The 13838-nt window shown below is 33.3% G+C and overlaps 2 protein-coding genes across 2 annotated transcripts; one reads left to right on the top strand and one right to left on the bottom strand.

Moving 5' to 3' along the window:
- Nucleotides 1-7934: 7934 nt before the first annotated feature.
- On the bottom strand, nt 7935-8562 carry LOC114195206 (protein EARLY FLOWERING 4-like). The gene has a single exon (XM_028085600.2). It carries the CDS (start codon nt 8462-8464, stop codon nt 8144-8146), a length of 321 nt encoding a protein of 106 aa, XP_027941401.1. The 5' UTR covers nt 8465-8562; the 3' UTR covers nt 7935-8143.
- A 3385-nt stretch (nt 8563-11947) lies between these two features.
- LOC114195407 (uncharacterized) lies at nt 11948-13043 on the top strand. Its single transcript, XM_028085867.2, has 2 exons — nt 11948-12409; nt 12550-13043. The coding sequence occupies exons 1-2, from the start codon at nt 12151-12153 to the stop codon at nt 12924-12926; spliced, it is 636 nt and encodes a 211-aa protein (XP_027941668.1). The 5' UTR covers nt 11948-12150; the 3' UTR covers nt 12927-13043.
- Nucleotides 13044-13838: the final 795 nt, after the last annotated feature.

Below are 13838 nucleotides of genomic sequence, written 5' to 3'. Positions count from 1 at the left end.
CATGACTCGGATAATTGTTATTGAAATCATAATGGTTCTCATGCACTGATCAGATTAATTGGTATGACCTCACTAATCATAAACTTTTTAACTTAAACAAATTATGTAAAGTAACCTGCATACTCCATGATCTATGCACAAACTATTAATTTCTATATATACGGATAACTCCAACTTGGATAAAATTAGATTTGATAAAAAAAAAAAAAAACTATTTTCGAAGTCTCGAAAACTTAAAATAAAATTTTCAAATGTCAACTGTTAAGCGATCTTGTTGTTGTGTCTCATGGTTGATGTTTCTGATGATGCTTCATCTTATGCTATTTTTTTTGTGTTTTTTTTTTTTTTTTGTGTGTTTCTTTTTCAGTTTTGTTCCTTATCACCTTCGGTAATATAAGATACACTTCAATCAAGTCCTTTTCTTGTTAAATTTTCTCTCTCCATGTGTTCAATTGTTCTTCTCTTCTCTTCTTTGCACATTCTTCCTTTCATCATTAATGCTAAAAATGCTATCTTGTAGAAGTAAATATAAGACAAAGGTCATCAACAACTTTTACGGTTTTTAAATCTAAGAGTGGGAGATCCACACAGATAGCCACTTATACGGTGAAAAGGACAAAATTTCAAATATCACATAAAAACATAATTAAATAAAGATAATAATATATTGACCATTTCTTTTTTATTCACTTTTAACTCACAATTTTAATTATCATCGATTTATTTTTTAATAGTGTGATATGATATTTTAAAAGTTATTGAAATTGTAAATTAAAAATAGATTAAAAAAATGAGTCAAAATATTATTATCTATTAAATAAATAAAATTTAACGAAAGAAAAATGAGTACATTTAAATGAGTACACATTTGTTTTATAAAGAAAAATAAATAAATGTTAAATTAAAGCACAATATATATATATATATATAACCAAACAAAAAGAAAAGACATGGATTAGGTATACATAGTACACATAAAATTAATACTATTCCCCTCCTGAACCATTCCAGCAAAAACCACATGGAGGATTTTGGAGGGAGTGTTTGAAATAGTGTTTTTAAGATAGAGGTCGACGGAAAGATGTTAGATTTGCTTTCATTATTCACCAAAACATTGAATCCAGAATTTGGCTTGATTAGTTGATTCACCATTTAATCCACAATCTGCTAAATCCTAGTCATCAATATGGAATTTGATATGAAGTGTTTGAGGGAATTTCAGAAGGTTTTTATTTTTATGCACTGAACGTAACTTGCTTTAGTATGTTACGATAGCAGTATGCTTGATTTCTTTGAAGTAAAGTCTTATGTTGGAATCATTCATGTTGAAAAATTTTCTGAAGAAAAAAGTTAATCTGGTCATATTTATAAACCTGTGTTCATTGCATGATCCTATTAGTCCTAAGTCAAAAAAACTAATTTAAAAGACACTGCTTCAGGAGTTATACGACCGTATTCATTTCTTTTCTGTGATGTGAAAGGGAATGATGCTGAAAAAAAGGGTCAATTGATGAAACCAATGAACATAGTGATAACATCACAGTTTCTAATGGCTGGGATTTCGGATTTTTGTCGAGACAATTTTTTGTGTTGATACTATTCTTTAACAGTAGAACGACCCTTTAATGCATGAATGAATTATCTACCACAAAATTGTGACATGTATCTCTAAAATTCCATACGCACTACAAAGAACTTGCGTGTGTAGTTTAACTGTCATCTTAATTGCATATGCTTAGCACCATCAACTCTCTGAAAAGGATGCAGAGCAGGTTTAAACTGTTGGGTATTGGGCTCCCTTCCTATGTGGAGAAAAGGCCCAAAATTTGAGAAGCCCATGTCTCACTTAAACCTAGTGGAGAGGAGGCTATAAAATAAAGAGAGAGGCAGAACAATAGAGTAAGAATACACTGAAAGCCCTAACACATAGAGGGAGAGGTAGAGGGAAAATTCTGTTCACGTTTTTCATAGAGCTGTCGCAGTAAATTCGGCGCTGCGGATTCGTTCACCGTTGGATCGGGCTGAAATTTTTACAGCAGGTTCGGAACTCATTGCTCTTCATTCTGACCGGTCGGATCTTTGATACGAGGTCTGAGTTGGGAGATATTAATTTCGCACTGCAGCAGTGATTTGTAGAGGTTTTCCTCTCTTGTTCTTCTCTATTTGAAAGCTTTGTTGCTTTGTTATTTGGTTGGGTGTTGGCACTAATTTGTGCTATTGATTGAGACTCTTTTGTACTCTTGTTGATCATAGTGAAGCTATTTCTTTGGTCTGGACGACTCGTGGTTTTTACCCTTGATTTGAGGGGTTTTCCACGTTAAAAATCTTGGTGCCTTTATTTGTGCTTTTGGTGATTTATTATTGCTGCTCTTTGATTATTGCTCCTCATAGATTCTTGCAAGTTAGGGGAAATTATATCCGCTGCATTCTCTGGTATATTGTTTGTTGTTGTTTTCCCCATCAGAGTGGCATCAGAGCTCTTGGTTGGGCTATATTTACTTGCTTGAATGATGGAGGCAAATGCAAAGATGGTTGCTTTGAATGGTACAAATTATCATTTGTGGAAGGGCAAGATGAAAGATTTATTATTTGTCAAGAAATTGCATCTTCCGGTCTTTGCTACACAGAAGCCAGATTCTATGTCTGAAGAAGAATGGGACTTTGAGCACCAACAGGTATGTGGTTTTATTCGGCAATATGTTGAAGATAATGTTTATAATCATATTGCTAATGAGACACATGCCAGAGCTTTGTGGGAGAAGATTGAGTCTTTGTATGCTTCTAAGTCGGGCAATAATAAATTGTATTTGTTAAATTGCTTGATGAATTTGAGGTACAGGGAGAATTCTTCTATTTCTGATCACTTAAATGAGTTTCAAGGGCTCCTAGATCAATTGTCAGGAATGGGCATAAAGTTTGATGACGAAGTTATGGGATTATGGTTGCTTAATACTCTACCAGAGTCTTGGGAGGTATTTCGGGTTTCAATTACGAACTCTGCCTCGAATGGTGTTGTTTCTTTTCAGATGGCAAAGAGCGGTGCTCTTAATGAAGAGATGAGAAGGAAGGCACATGGTTCTTCATCTCAGTCTGAGATGCTTGTTACAGAAGCTAGGGGGAGAAGTCAGAAAAAGGAACATAAAGGTGGTAGAGAGAAGAGTAGGAGCAAGTCCAAGTCAAGATACAAGAATTTAGAGTGCCATTTTTGTCATAAAACTGGACACATTCAGAAATACTGTTTTAAGTGGAAAAAGGAGAACAAAGACAAGAAGGGCAAACAGAGAGAGAATGATCATGATGATGATGATCGTGTCACTACTGCTACAGATGGTGATCTTGTTCTTCTTCGTGACTTTGAGTCCGTTAATCTTGTATCTGATGAGAGCATGTGGATTATTGATAGTGGTGCTACACTGCATGTTACACCTAGGAAGGAGTTCTTCACATCTTACACTTCTGGTGATTTTGGAGTGTTGAAGATGGGTAATGATGGTGAGTCTAAAGTGATTGGTGTTGGTGATGTTTGCCTGCAAACCAACATGGGAGTGCAGTTGTTGCTTAAAGGAGTCAAACATGCTCCAGATGTTCGTTTTAATTTAATCTCTGTGCAGTTGCTTGATGATTGTGGTTATGACAATCACTTTGGTTCTAGTAAATGGAAGCTCACTAAAGGTAACTTGGTTATGGCCAGAGGGGAGAGACAATCTAAATTGTATTGGACTAAAGCTTTGGTTGCTAAAGACAGTGTGAATGCTATGTATATGGAGGCATCTTTGTGGCACCGGAGGCTTGGTCATATAAGTGAGAAAGGGCTTAACTGCTTAGCTAAAAAGGATGTGCTTATGGGATTGAGAAATGCAGAATTGGAGAAATGTTCTCATTGCATGGCTGGTAAACAAACCAGAGTATCTTTTAAGAAGCATCCACCCTCAAGGAAGTCAGAATTACTTGAATTGGTGCATTCTGACGTTTGTGGCCCATTAAAGGTAAAGTCATTTAGTGATGCAGTTTACTTTGTTACTTTTATTGATGATTGTTCCAGGAAGCTATGGGTCTATGCTCTTCAGCGGAAAGGTCAAGTACTTGAAAAGTTCAAGGAATTTCATGCTATGGTTGAGAGGCAATCAGGCAAGAAGCTGAAATGCATCCGTAGTGATAATGGTGGTGAGTACCGTGGACCTTTTGATGTTTATTGCAGGCAGCATGGTATTAGACACGAGAAGACTCCTCCTAAAACTCCTCAGTTGAATGGTCTAGCGGAGAGGATGAACAGGACCTTGGTTGAAAGGGTTACATGTATGCTTTCAGAAGCAAAGTTGCCTAAGCACTTTTGGGGAGAGGCATTGCTTGCAGCTGTGCATGTTATTAATCTCAGTCCCGCAGTTGCTTTGAATACTGAGGTGCCAGACAAAATTTGGTTTGGTAAGAATGTTAGCTATGATCATTTGCGTGTCTTTGGTTGCAGGGCATTTGTTCATGTTCCTAAGGATGAAAGATCCAAGTTAGATAAAAAGACAAGGCAATGTATCTTTATTGGCTATGGTGAGGATGAATTTGGCTACAGGTTTTATGATCCTGTTGAGAAGAAGCTTGTTAGAAGTCGTGATGTACAATTCATGGAAGACCAGACCATTGAAGACATTGATAAGGTGGAGAAGACCACACCCGAGAAAGATAGTAATCTCACTGATGGTAATCCGATGAGGTTGCCCGCTCACAATTTGGAGAATGTTGAAACGGAAGCTCAAGACAATGAGCAACATGGTGATGTTGATGATCAACAGTTTGGAAGTGGAGTAGAGGTTCCAATTGATGATGCTCAAGAGGAACATGATGATGATGACGATCTTGGTGATATACCTGAATCACCTCAAGTCCAACTCAGGAGGTCTAATAGACAAAAACAACCTTCTACAAGGTATTCCTGTGATGAGTACATAACCTTGACTGACGGTGGAGAACCTGAGTGTTTTGAAGAGGCTTTGGATAGTGAAGAGAAGAAACAGTGGCTGGATGCAATGCAAGATGAGATGAAATCTTTGCATGATAATCACACTTACGACTTGGTGAAATTGCCTAAGGGCAAAAGGGCATTGGAAACTAGGTGGATTTTCAGGGTGAAACAAGATTCAAATTCTACGCTTCCAAGGTACAAGGCCAGATTAGTGGTGAAAGGTTTCAGACAGAAAAAGGGTGTTGATTTCAATGAGATTTTCTCACCTGTGGTGAAAATGTCATCCATCAGAACTGTGCTAAGTTTAGCTGCTACTCTTGATTTGGAGGTTGAGCAGATGGATGTGAAGACAGCTTTCCTTCATGGTAATTTGGAGGAAGAGATATACATGAAGCAACCTGATGGTTTTCTTGTTAAAGGCAAGGAAGAATATGTGTGTAGACTAAGGAAGAGTCTATACGGTTTGAAGCAGGCTCCAAGGCAGTGGTATAAGAAGTTTGAGTCTTTTATGTGTGAGCAGGGTTACATGAAGACTACTTCTGATCATTGTGTCTTTGTTAAAAGTTTTTCTAATGATGACTTTATTATCCTGTTATTATATGTTGATGACATGCTTATTGTTGGAAAAGATATTTCCAAAATTGACAGGTTAAAGAAGACACTTGGCGAGTCTTTTGCCATGAAAGACTTGGGAGCTGCTAAAAGGATTCTTGGCATACATATCTCACGTGATAGGAGAGAAAAGAAGATTTATCTATCACAAGAGCAATACATTAGGAAGGTGTTGCAGAGATTCCAGATGGAAAATGCTAAAGCTGTGAGTACTCCTCTTGCTACTCATTTTAAACTGAGTGTTAAACAGAGTCCTTCAAATGAAGTTGAGAAGACCAATATGAGTAGAGTTCCTTATGCATCTGCGGTGGGCAGTTTGATGTATGCGATGGTGTGTACAAGACCAGATATTGCACATGCTGTTGGTACAGTTAGTCGATTTTTGTCAAACCCAGGTAGAGAGCATTGGAATGCTGTGAAATAGATTTTGAGGTATCTTCATGGTACAGTTGATATGAAGCTTTGTTTTGGAGGTGATCAACCTACTTTGATGGGTTACTCAGACTCAGATATGGCTGGGGATATTGATTCCAGAAAGTCCACTTCTGGCTATTTGATAAAGTTTGCAGGAGGAGCTGTGGCTTGGCAATCAAGACTACAAAGGTGTGTAGCGTTGTCTACTACAGAGGCAGAGTTCATTGCTATTACTGAAGCATGCAAGGAGGTGTTATGGTTGAAGAAATTCTTGCAGGAGCTTGGTTTTAGGCAAGATAACTATTCATTGTTTGTTGATAGCCAAAGTGCTATCCATCTTGGTAAGAATCCAACTTTTCATTCTAGATCCAAACATATTGATGTGAGGTATCATTGGATACGTGATGCTTTGGATGCTAAGTTGTTGGAGTTGGAAAAAGTTCATACAGATGATAATGGTGCTGATATGATGACTAAAGCATTGCCAAGAGGAAAGTTTGAAGTTTGTTGTGAGATCGCCGGTTTGGCGGTTATCTCCACATAGTTGTGAGGGGGAGATTTGTTGGGTATTGGGCTCCCTTCCTATGTGGAGAAAAGGCCCAAAATTTGAGAAGCCCATGTCTCACTTAAACCTAGTGGAGAGGAGGCTATAAAATAAAGAGAGAGGCAGAACAATAGAGTAAGAATACACTGAAAGCCCTAACACATAGAGGGAGAGGTAGAGGGAAAATTCTGTTCACGTTTTTCATAGAGCTGTCGCAGTAAATTCGGCGCTGCGGATTCGTTCACCGTTGGATCGGGCTGAAATTTTTACAGCAGGTTCGGAACTCATTGCTCTTCATTCTGACCGGTCGGATCTTTGATACGAGGTCTGAGTTGGGAGATATTAATTTCGCACTGCAGCAGTGATTTGTAGAGGTTTTCCTCTCTTGTTCTTCTCTATTTGAAAGCTTTGTTGCTTTGTTATTTGGTTGGGTGTTGGCACTAATTTGTGCTATTGATTGAGACTCTTTTGTACTCTTGTTGATCATAGTGAAGCTATTTCTTTGGTCTGGACGACTCGTGGTTTTTACCCTTGATTTGAGGGGTTTTCCACGTTAAAAATCTTGGTGCCTTTATTTGTGCTTTTGGTGATTTATTATTGCTGCTCTTTGATTATTGCTCTCTGAAAAGGATGCAGAGCAGGTTTAAACCCCCCACTTTATCAGAGCTTATGGTTAATAGTGAAAGAATGTGTATTAATAATTAAGATTATTAAGCTTCCCATGTGGGCCAATCAAAAACTTTACAAGTTGTTGTTTCGTTCTTAATTCATGGGTCTCTTAATGGGATTACAGTATAAAAACTGCAGATATGTCACACAAGAGTTGAAAATTTCTCTGGGACTGTTCATTTAACAATTGCAAATTGTCCAAGGGATTTATCGCAGCTTCATATTTCTCTGTTATGTATCTCTTTTTTCATTCTTACATCAATTTCTTTCTGTATACTTCATATTAAGCAGTCCTAAAAAATTATTTTTTATGTTAATACTGACATGAAGTATAATCAAGTATACTAAATTCTTTGTTGTTAATATAAACATTTATGAGATCATGAAGAGACAGTAATTTTACAGTACCTAATATTTTTTCCATATATGGAGTGAACCATTTATTCTTTCCTTAATTTTAAACCTCAAAATTCCCCTTTTGTGCAGAAAGCATTGAACACTATTATGTTGCAGATTAGGTATTTGTGTTTTCCTTTTTATATGTAGCACCATACCATATATAATAGAGGTACTTCCATATATGAAAGTTTAACTCTCCTTTTTTCAAATAAGTTAGCTTAACTTTATAGGCCAAAGTAGGGTATGCAAGGGGGTAAAGTATCAATCTTTAGAGCTATATTTGGTGATGAGAACTTAAAAGTTTAAGCAAAGTAGACCAGGTGAACTCATGCAATGATTCAGTTCATGTAATAAACGTGACAATTCATTCCAAAATTTAATAGATCCATGACAAGTTACAGAATAATTAAACAATATAATGTTCTTCTCTCACATTATAGCAGAAAGATGCTTGGAAAAAAGGAACAAAAATTCCAAAACGGACACAGAGGAGAGCAGATCAAAATTCGAATCTGGAACGAATCACGGAGCGAGTGAAGTCGCGTGCTGTGTCACGATTTGTCAGGGGCGACGTTGGCGGCGGAGTGGTGGTTCTGGAAGGCGGCGGAGAAATTGGAGTTGAGGTCGGAGTAGAGAGAGAGGACCTTGGAGATGTTGCCGTTGAGCTCCTGAATGAGGGACACGTTCTTGACCATGTTGTGGCGGAGCCTCGAGTGTTGATTCTCGTTCACCTCATCGATCAGGTGGCGGTTGCGGTCCAACATCGACTGCACCTCGCGGAGGCTCTCATCGACCGCCGCCCACACCACGGGGTCGGCGCCGACGCCGTCGTGTTCGGTGGCGGGGGATCGGCGGGAGGAGTCGCTGTTCATCGGGGATTCGGTGGTAGGTTAAAAGACGGTCATGGGTACCAAAAGAGCAAAAATATATAATTATTTTTCTGTCGGTTTAAATATACATTATATAATTTGTGTTGAACTGCTCACATTTTTTTTTTTTATAAATAGTTTATGAAAATTACTTTAACATGTTTTGTGTTGTTTAGTGTGATATCTTTATTTTTATTTTAATATGTATAATACTTTATTCATTTTATTCTCATAGAGAATAAAGGGCAACTTGGATTGGGAACAAGATGTCTTCATGGATATTAGGTCAACTTTTTGGTGAAATATTTGAATTTTTTTCTCTTTTTATTTTGTCTCTCTTAAAAATAGATAAGTAGGTTTTTTAAAATATTTGTTTTTCATTAATTTTTTTGGTATTTAACCAATTCAAACTAAATAAAAACAATTTTCTCTGACAATTTTTAATGTGCGTCTCTTTGAATTTAAATGGAGCTAAATTTTAGATGTGTTCATTAGAACTTGTGATTTTATGATGACATAGTAAAACGTTAATACATTTCTTGGAAGTGATGATAATAATTTTATTAGTAAGAAGACGGTTTGACGACATTTGAATGACAAAAAGGATATAATAAAAATTAAAAATTATTGAAATAGATTGTTTAACCTTAATCAAGATAATGTAAAGAACGTAAAAGGGATTTCAAGTACATGAATTTTAATTTTAGTTGAGGATGAGATGTGTTAAGATTAGGTTAAAGGAGATATTATAATGGAAGGGCATATATTCCATTATCTACGTTAGGTAAAAAAAAAACTTTATAAAATTCACCTTTTTTAAATTCATTTTACTATTTTTTTAATGAATGGTGCATTATTTTATTTACTATATTTTAAGTTCCATAATATAAAAAGTGAAGAAATAACAAAAAAATAATAATAACTAAATCATAGTTTTAAGTAAACTATAAAATTCAGTTTTATTATTTAGTATTTGTAAGAAGTTTTTAATGTAATAAGTAGAGGAGGAATTTTAAAGTTGATACAAAACAATAATTTTGCTTTTAAGTAGAATTTTAAAACTTATAAATAGAATATTAGATAATTTTATTTCTTTTATTATCTAAAATTTAAAATCATCTTCTTTCTACTTTCTTATTAAGTATTTTTATGGATATTTTCTCTCTTTTTGAATCTATAATGATTCAACGTAGATTAATAGAATTTAAAGAGAATTTTGATTAAAATAAGTTTTTTTTTTAGGATTTTAAATCTTTTTTCCTCTGCATGTGGTTTATAGTGAGACACGTGTATAGTCTGAATAGAAAAATATACGATGATATGTTTGTTAGATTTGACCCACTTAGAAGAAGCTGGAGAATTTTAAATATTATCATCGTTCTCTTTTTCAAAAAGTATATTTTTTTAAAGACCAAGACATTTTTAGTTAAAATAAGTTACCGTTGATTTGAATTACAACATATAAAAGTGAAGAATAAACTAGTAAGAGGGCTAGGTATGAATTAAACTTAAATGTTAAAGAAGTTGTTATTTTTTAAAAGTTTTTGGAGTTTTAGATTTAGATTAGAAATTAGAATGGCTGAATTGTTTGAAATTAAATTTGTAATAGTTAATTATAAATATCATATTTATGATTTCATGAAAGTTTTAATTCAATTGGACTGATATAGGTTGAATTTGGAGTATAATTAGTATGAAAATGGTTTGAAATAAAAGATGTTAAGTTTTAGTTATTTTGAACTATTTTAATTGATAAAATTATTGGATGATTTGACTATGTTAACATTTTGTGTGGAAGGAAAAGTCTTAGTAAATTGATTGTTCCTTCTCTCACAATCATCCACATGCCATACAAGTTTTGAAATACGATACCGTTTTGTGTATTATATTTACCTTTTACCAAATCTTTGGCCTTTGGTCAACACGCATTTAGTAAAATATGACTATGTCTTATCTTATACTCTCATTTTTCTAGAAATATTTTGAAAATAATATAATACTTTTCCTAATCAACAATTTCATCAAGTAAGGAATTCAGTTTTCAAAATAAAATAAAATGTTGAGTTAACTATTATTAAAATTTGAACAAATAGTGTCTAATGTTGGTAGATTATTAAAAAATAGAGAACGAGGGTTGAGAAAGATATGAAAGAAGAACACGAGAAGTAGAAAAATATAATCCAAAATAACTTAGCGATGTTTTAATATTTTATTAGAAAGGTTAAATATGTTTTTGGTCCCTCAAGTTTTAGTGAAAATTTAGAATTGGTTCCTCATCAAAATTTTTGACCAATTTAGTCATTCATCTTTAGAAATGTACGAATTTAGTCATTTTAACCAATTTTATTAAGTTTATCTAATGTTTCAAGCGCATTCCATGATAGTATTTAAATTTTTTACATCGTTTGACCCATTTTCGCTTAAATGCTAATTCAAATATTATCCTAAAATGCGTTTGAAACTTCAAATAAATTTAACAAAATTTGATTAAAATGACTAAATCCACACATTTCTAAAGATGAAAGACTAAATTGGTCAAAAATTTCTAAAGATGAAACTTGAGAAATCAAAAACATATTTAACCCTTATAAATGAAAAATGATGCATATTTTAAAGGAACTTATCTCTTGTTAACAATTTTTATAGGATAAACTTGTTAATGTGATACCAAATATTCAACCTTAAAAGAGCCTTTTTCTTTCATAGGTTTTAAACTATTTTAAGTACGAAAAAAAAACTATTTGATAAAAGACAATGGTAAATAAATATGAATTCAAAATCAATAATTGAAATTATAAATAATTTATATATTATTAAATATATATTTCAAATTGTTTGTTTCCTAATTAACCTTTGTGAGTATATTTATTTTCTAAACTAAACTTCTCACTTTACAAAAAGTTAAATCTATTCTTTACTCAAAATTATAAAAATTTACTCTTATAACCTATAAAGAACCAAGTGCTATATTTGGCCTGAGTATATATACTCCAGTGTTAGCATGCTTAATTTTAAAAGAATTATCAGCATGCTTAATTTTAAAAGAATGAAGATTGCAACATAATAAATGATGGCATAATTTTGTTTTAATTTTATAAATACTCATAGAAAAAACTATAAAATAATATTTTTTAAACTGTAAAAACAAACTTAATTAATTATACCTATGGAACTGGTAAAGACAAAACGAAGCATGTGATCACATACATTTGATCTTCGTGTTCTATCATGCACTCGCCCATGGGCATATAAATATTGAAAACCAAAATCACAGCAACCAGAGTCAATTCTTTGATCACAGACTTTCGTATTTATTGACGTTAGATCTCCACATCATGGGACACGTGTCAAGCTCTCAGCAAGGATTCATTTTCAACACGATTCATGGTCCATATAGAATCACTCTCTCAACGCCCCGACATAAAAGAACATTGAAACGAAGAAAATAGAGTTTGGGTGTGATACTCACCGCGTTAGTGAGAGAAAAAGATAGAAAGTCTTAATTTTTGTGCGTTTAAAGTTCTAAGCATTTTTTGCCGTCACTAATTGTGTCTCTCTTTTTTAAGGTTTTTCCTTCATTTTTTTTCTTGTGTATTTCTTCTACCCTTTTGTGCATAACAAACACAATAGTAGTTTTGAAGCACACAACAGAAAATCAGAATCAGAAAGAAAGTTAAGTTATCAAGAACATGGGTTTTTCAAAGGAAGAGAAATCCAAGAGGGTATTAAGGGTTGTGAAGATTGTGTTCTTCTTGATCACAATGGTTTTCTCACTTCTTATTTTCTCTGCACCAGTTCTATTCGCCATTGCAGATGCACTTGTTCCTTCAGTTCTATTCTCAGTCTTTTCCTCTTCTTCTCTTTTCTCCCATTTTCAGAACTACCATTTTGGATACTCTCTCATTGACATGCCCCTTCTATCTATTGCACGATCACTTCTCATTTTATGTAAGTACCACCAAATCTTCCATTTCCGAATACCCTTTTGAATTTTAAGCTTCTTCAAACTTTTTTTAAAGTGGTTTTAGTACTACTTTCTTATTAAAAATTGAATCTTTCTTTCGTCATGATTGGTGGGTTTTGTGTAGGTGTCTATAGTTTTTGTGATGGACCAAAGCTTTCACGTGGACCTTATCTGGGAGTAACCATGTTATGCTCAGTGATGTCTCTGATATTTGTTTGCTTCAAAGTTATTTGCTTGTTTAGCTACGACACAAGTGTTGGAGAAAGAGAATTGTTAAGGTACGACAGAGGTTCCCAAATAACTCTCTTCGTGTGGTCGTGTTCTTTGGCAGTGGCACATGTGGTTGTTGCCTACAGAACAAGTTGCAGAGAAAGAAAGAAGCTTCTGGTTTACAAAATTGACATTGAAGGTGTAAGGGCTTGTTCTTCTTCCTACTTTATTTCATTACATGATAAAACAGAAAAAGAAGAAAATGATATTTGCTTGTTTTCTTGTAAATGATTGACCTACCTGTGCATCACATGATTTTATTGAAGAAAATTTCAAAATGGTTTTCTTTCTTTATTGATTGAGTTTAATTATTTTCTAAAAGTGGAGTTTAATTTTGATCCATGAAAATGTTATGTGATAATTTGCAATTCAATATGTTTTAATTAAATACTTTTACACATCTCATTAATTGGATATTATTGATCACTATCATTTCAAAACTCAACTCTTTATTTTTCATGATCAAAATTAATGAACATTTTTCTTGTTTTACTGGTACATGGATGGTGGTAGGTCAAAATCACCACCATTTCATTCCTTGGAAATGATATTTTAGTTGAAAATTTTGTATTCATGTTTCTTTATACATGTTTACAAATTTTTGTAGAAGTGAACTTCGAAGGGTACTTCTATGAATCCAAGTATTAGGAATAGACATGAATAGAATCCCATTCAAAATTGTTAAAATTTTAGGTTAAAATTAAACTTAAATCTATATTTTAAAAACTAGTTTAGACTTTTTTTATATATCCAATCTAATCATTAAAATGGATTTTAAATCTAAATTCATACTTTTAAAAACAAAATATTTTCGATGTTTATAAATTATTTGACATTGATCTTGGACTTGATATTTTTTTAAACTCAATTTTAAATTATTATATATTTTCAACGAATAAATTGTAGAATTAGTTGAAATATTTCATATTTCTTAAAATGGGAAATTAATTAATAATTTAAAAATAAATAAATTCTCAATATTTTGTCTATGCTTTCTTGGAACTAATTAATTAGACTTTTTTAAAATAATCCCAAAATCTAAATATAATCTATATAATTAGATCGAATTTAAATCTAAGTTCATATATTTTTTAAAATGGATTCTTAAATTCAAATAACTATATTGGATTAAATTCAAATCTA

Source organism: Vigna unguiculata, chromosome 8 (assembly GCF_037176805.1).
Source record: "Vigna unguiculata cultivar grain cowpea cultivar isolate G323 ecotype 2 chromosome 8, ASM3717680v1, whole genome shotgun sequence".
Taxonomy (NCBI): Eukaryota; Viridiplantae; Streptophyta; class Magnoliopsida; order Fabales; family Fabaceae; genus Vigna; species Vigna unguiculata.
The sequence above is the reverse complement of the archived record's forward strand: the minus strand, read 5'-3'. Positions and strand labels throughout refer to the sequence as shown.

What these genes read in the sequence shown, in the direction of transcription:
- LOC114195206 (XM_028085600.2), bottom strand. Translation starts at nt 8,464, where the DNA reads ATGAACAGCGACTCCTCCCGCCGATCCCCCGCCACCGAACACGACGGC.
- LOC114195407 (XM_028085867.2), top strand. Translation starts at nt 12,151, where the DNA reads ATGGGTTTTTCAAAGGAAGAGAAATCCAAGAGGGTATTAAGGGTTGTG. An exon ending in ACGATCACTTCTCATTTTAT is followed by an intron (nt 12,410 to 12,549) that starts GTAAGTACCACC and finishes GGTTTTGTGTAG; the next exon opens with GTGTCTATAGTTTTTGTGAT.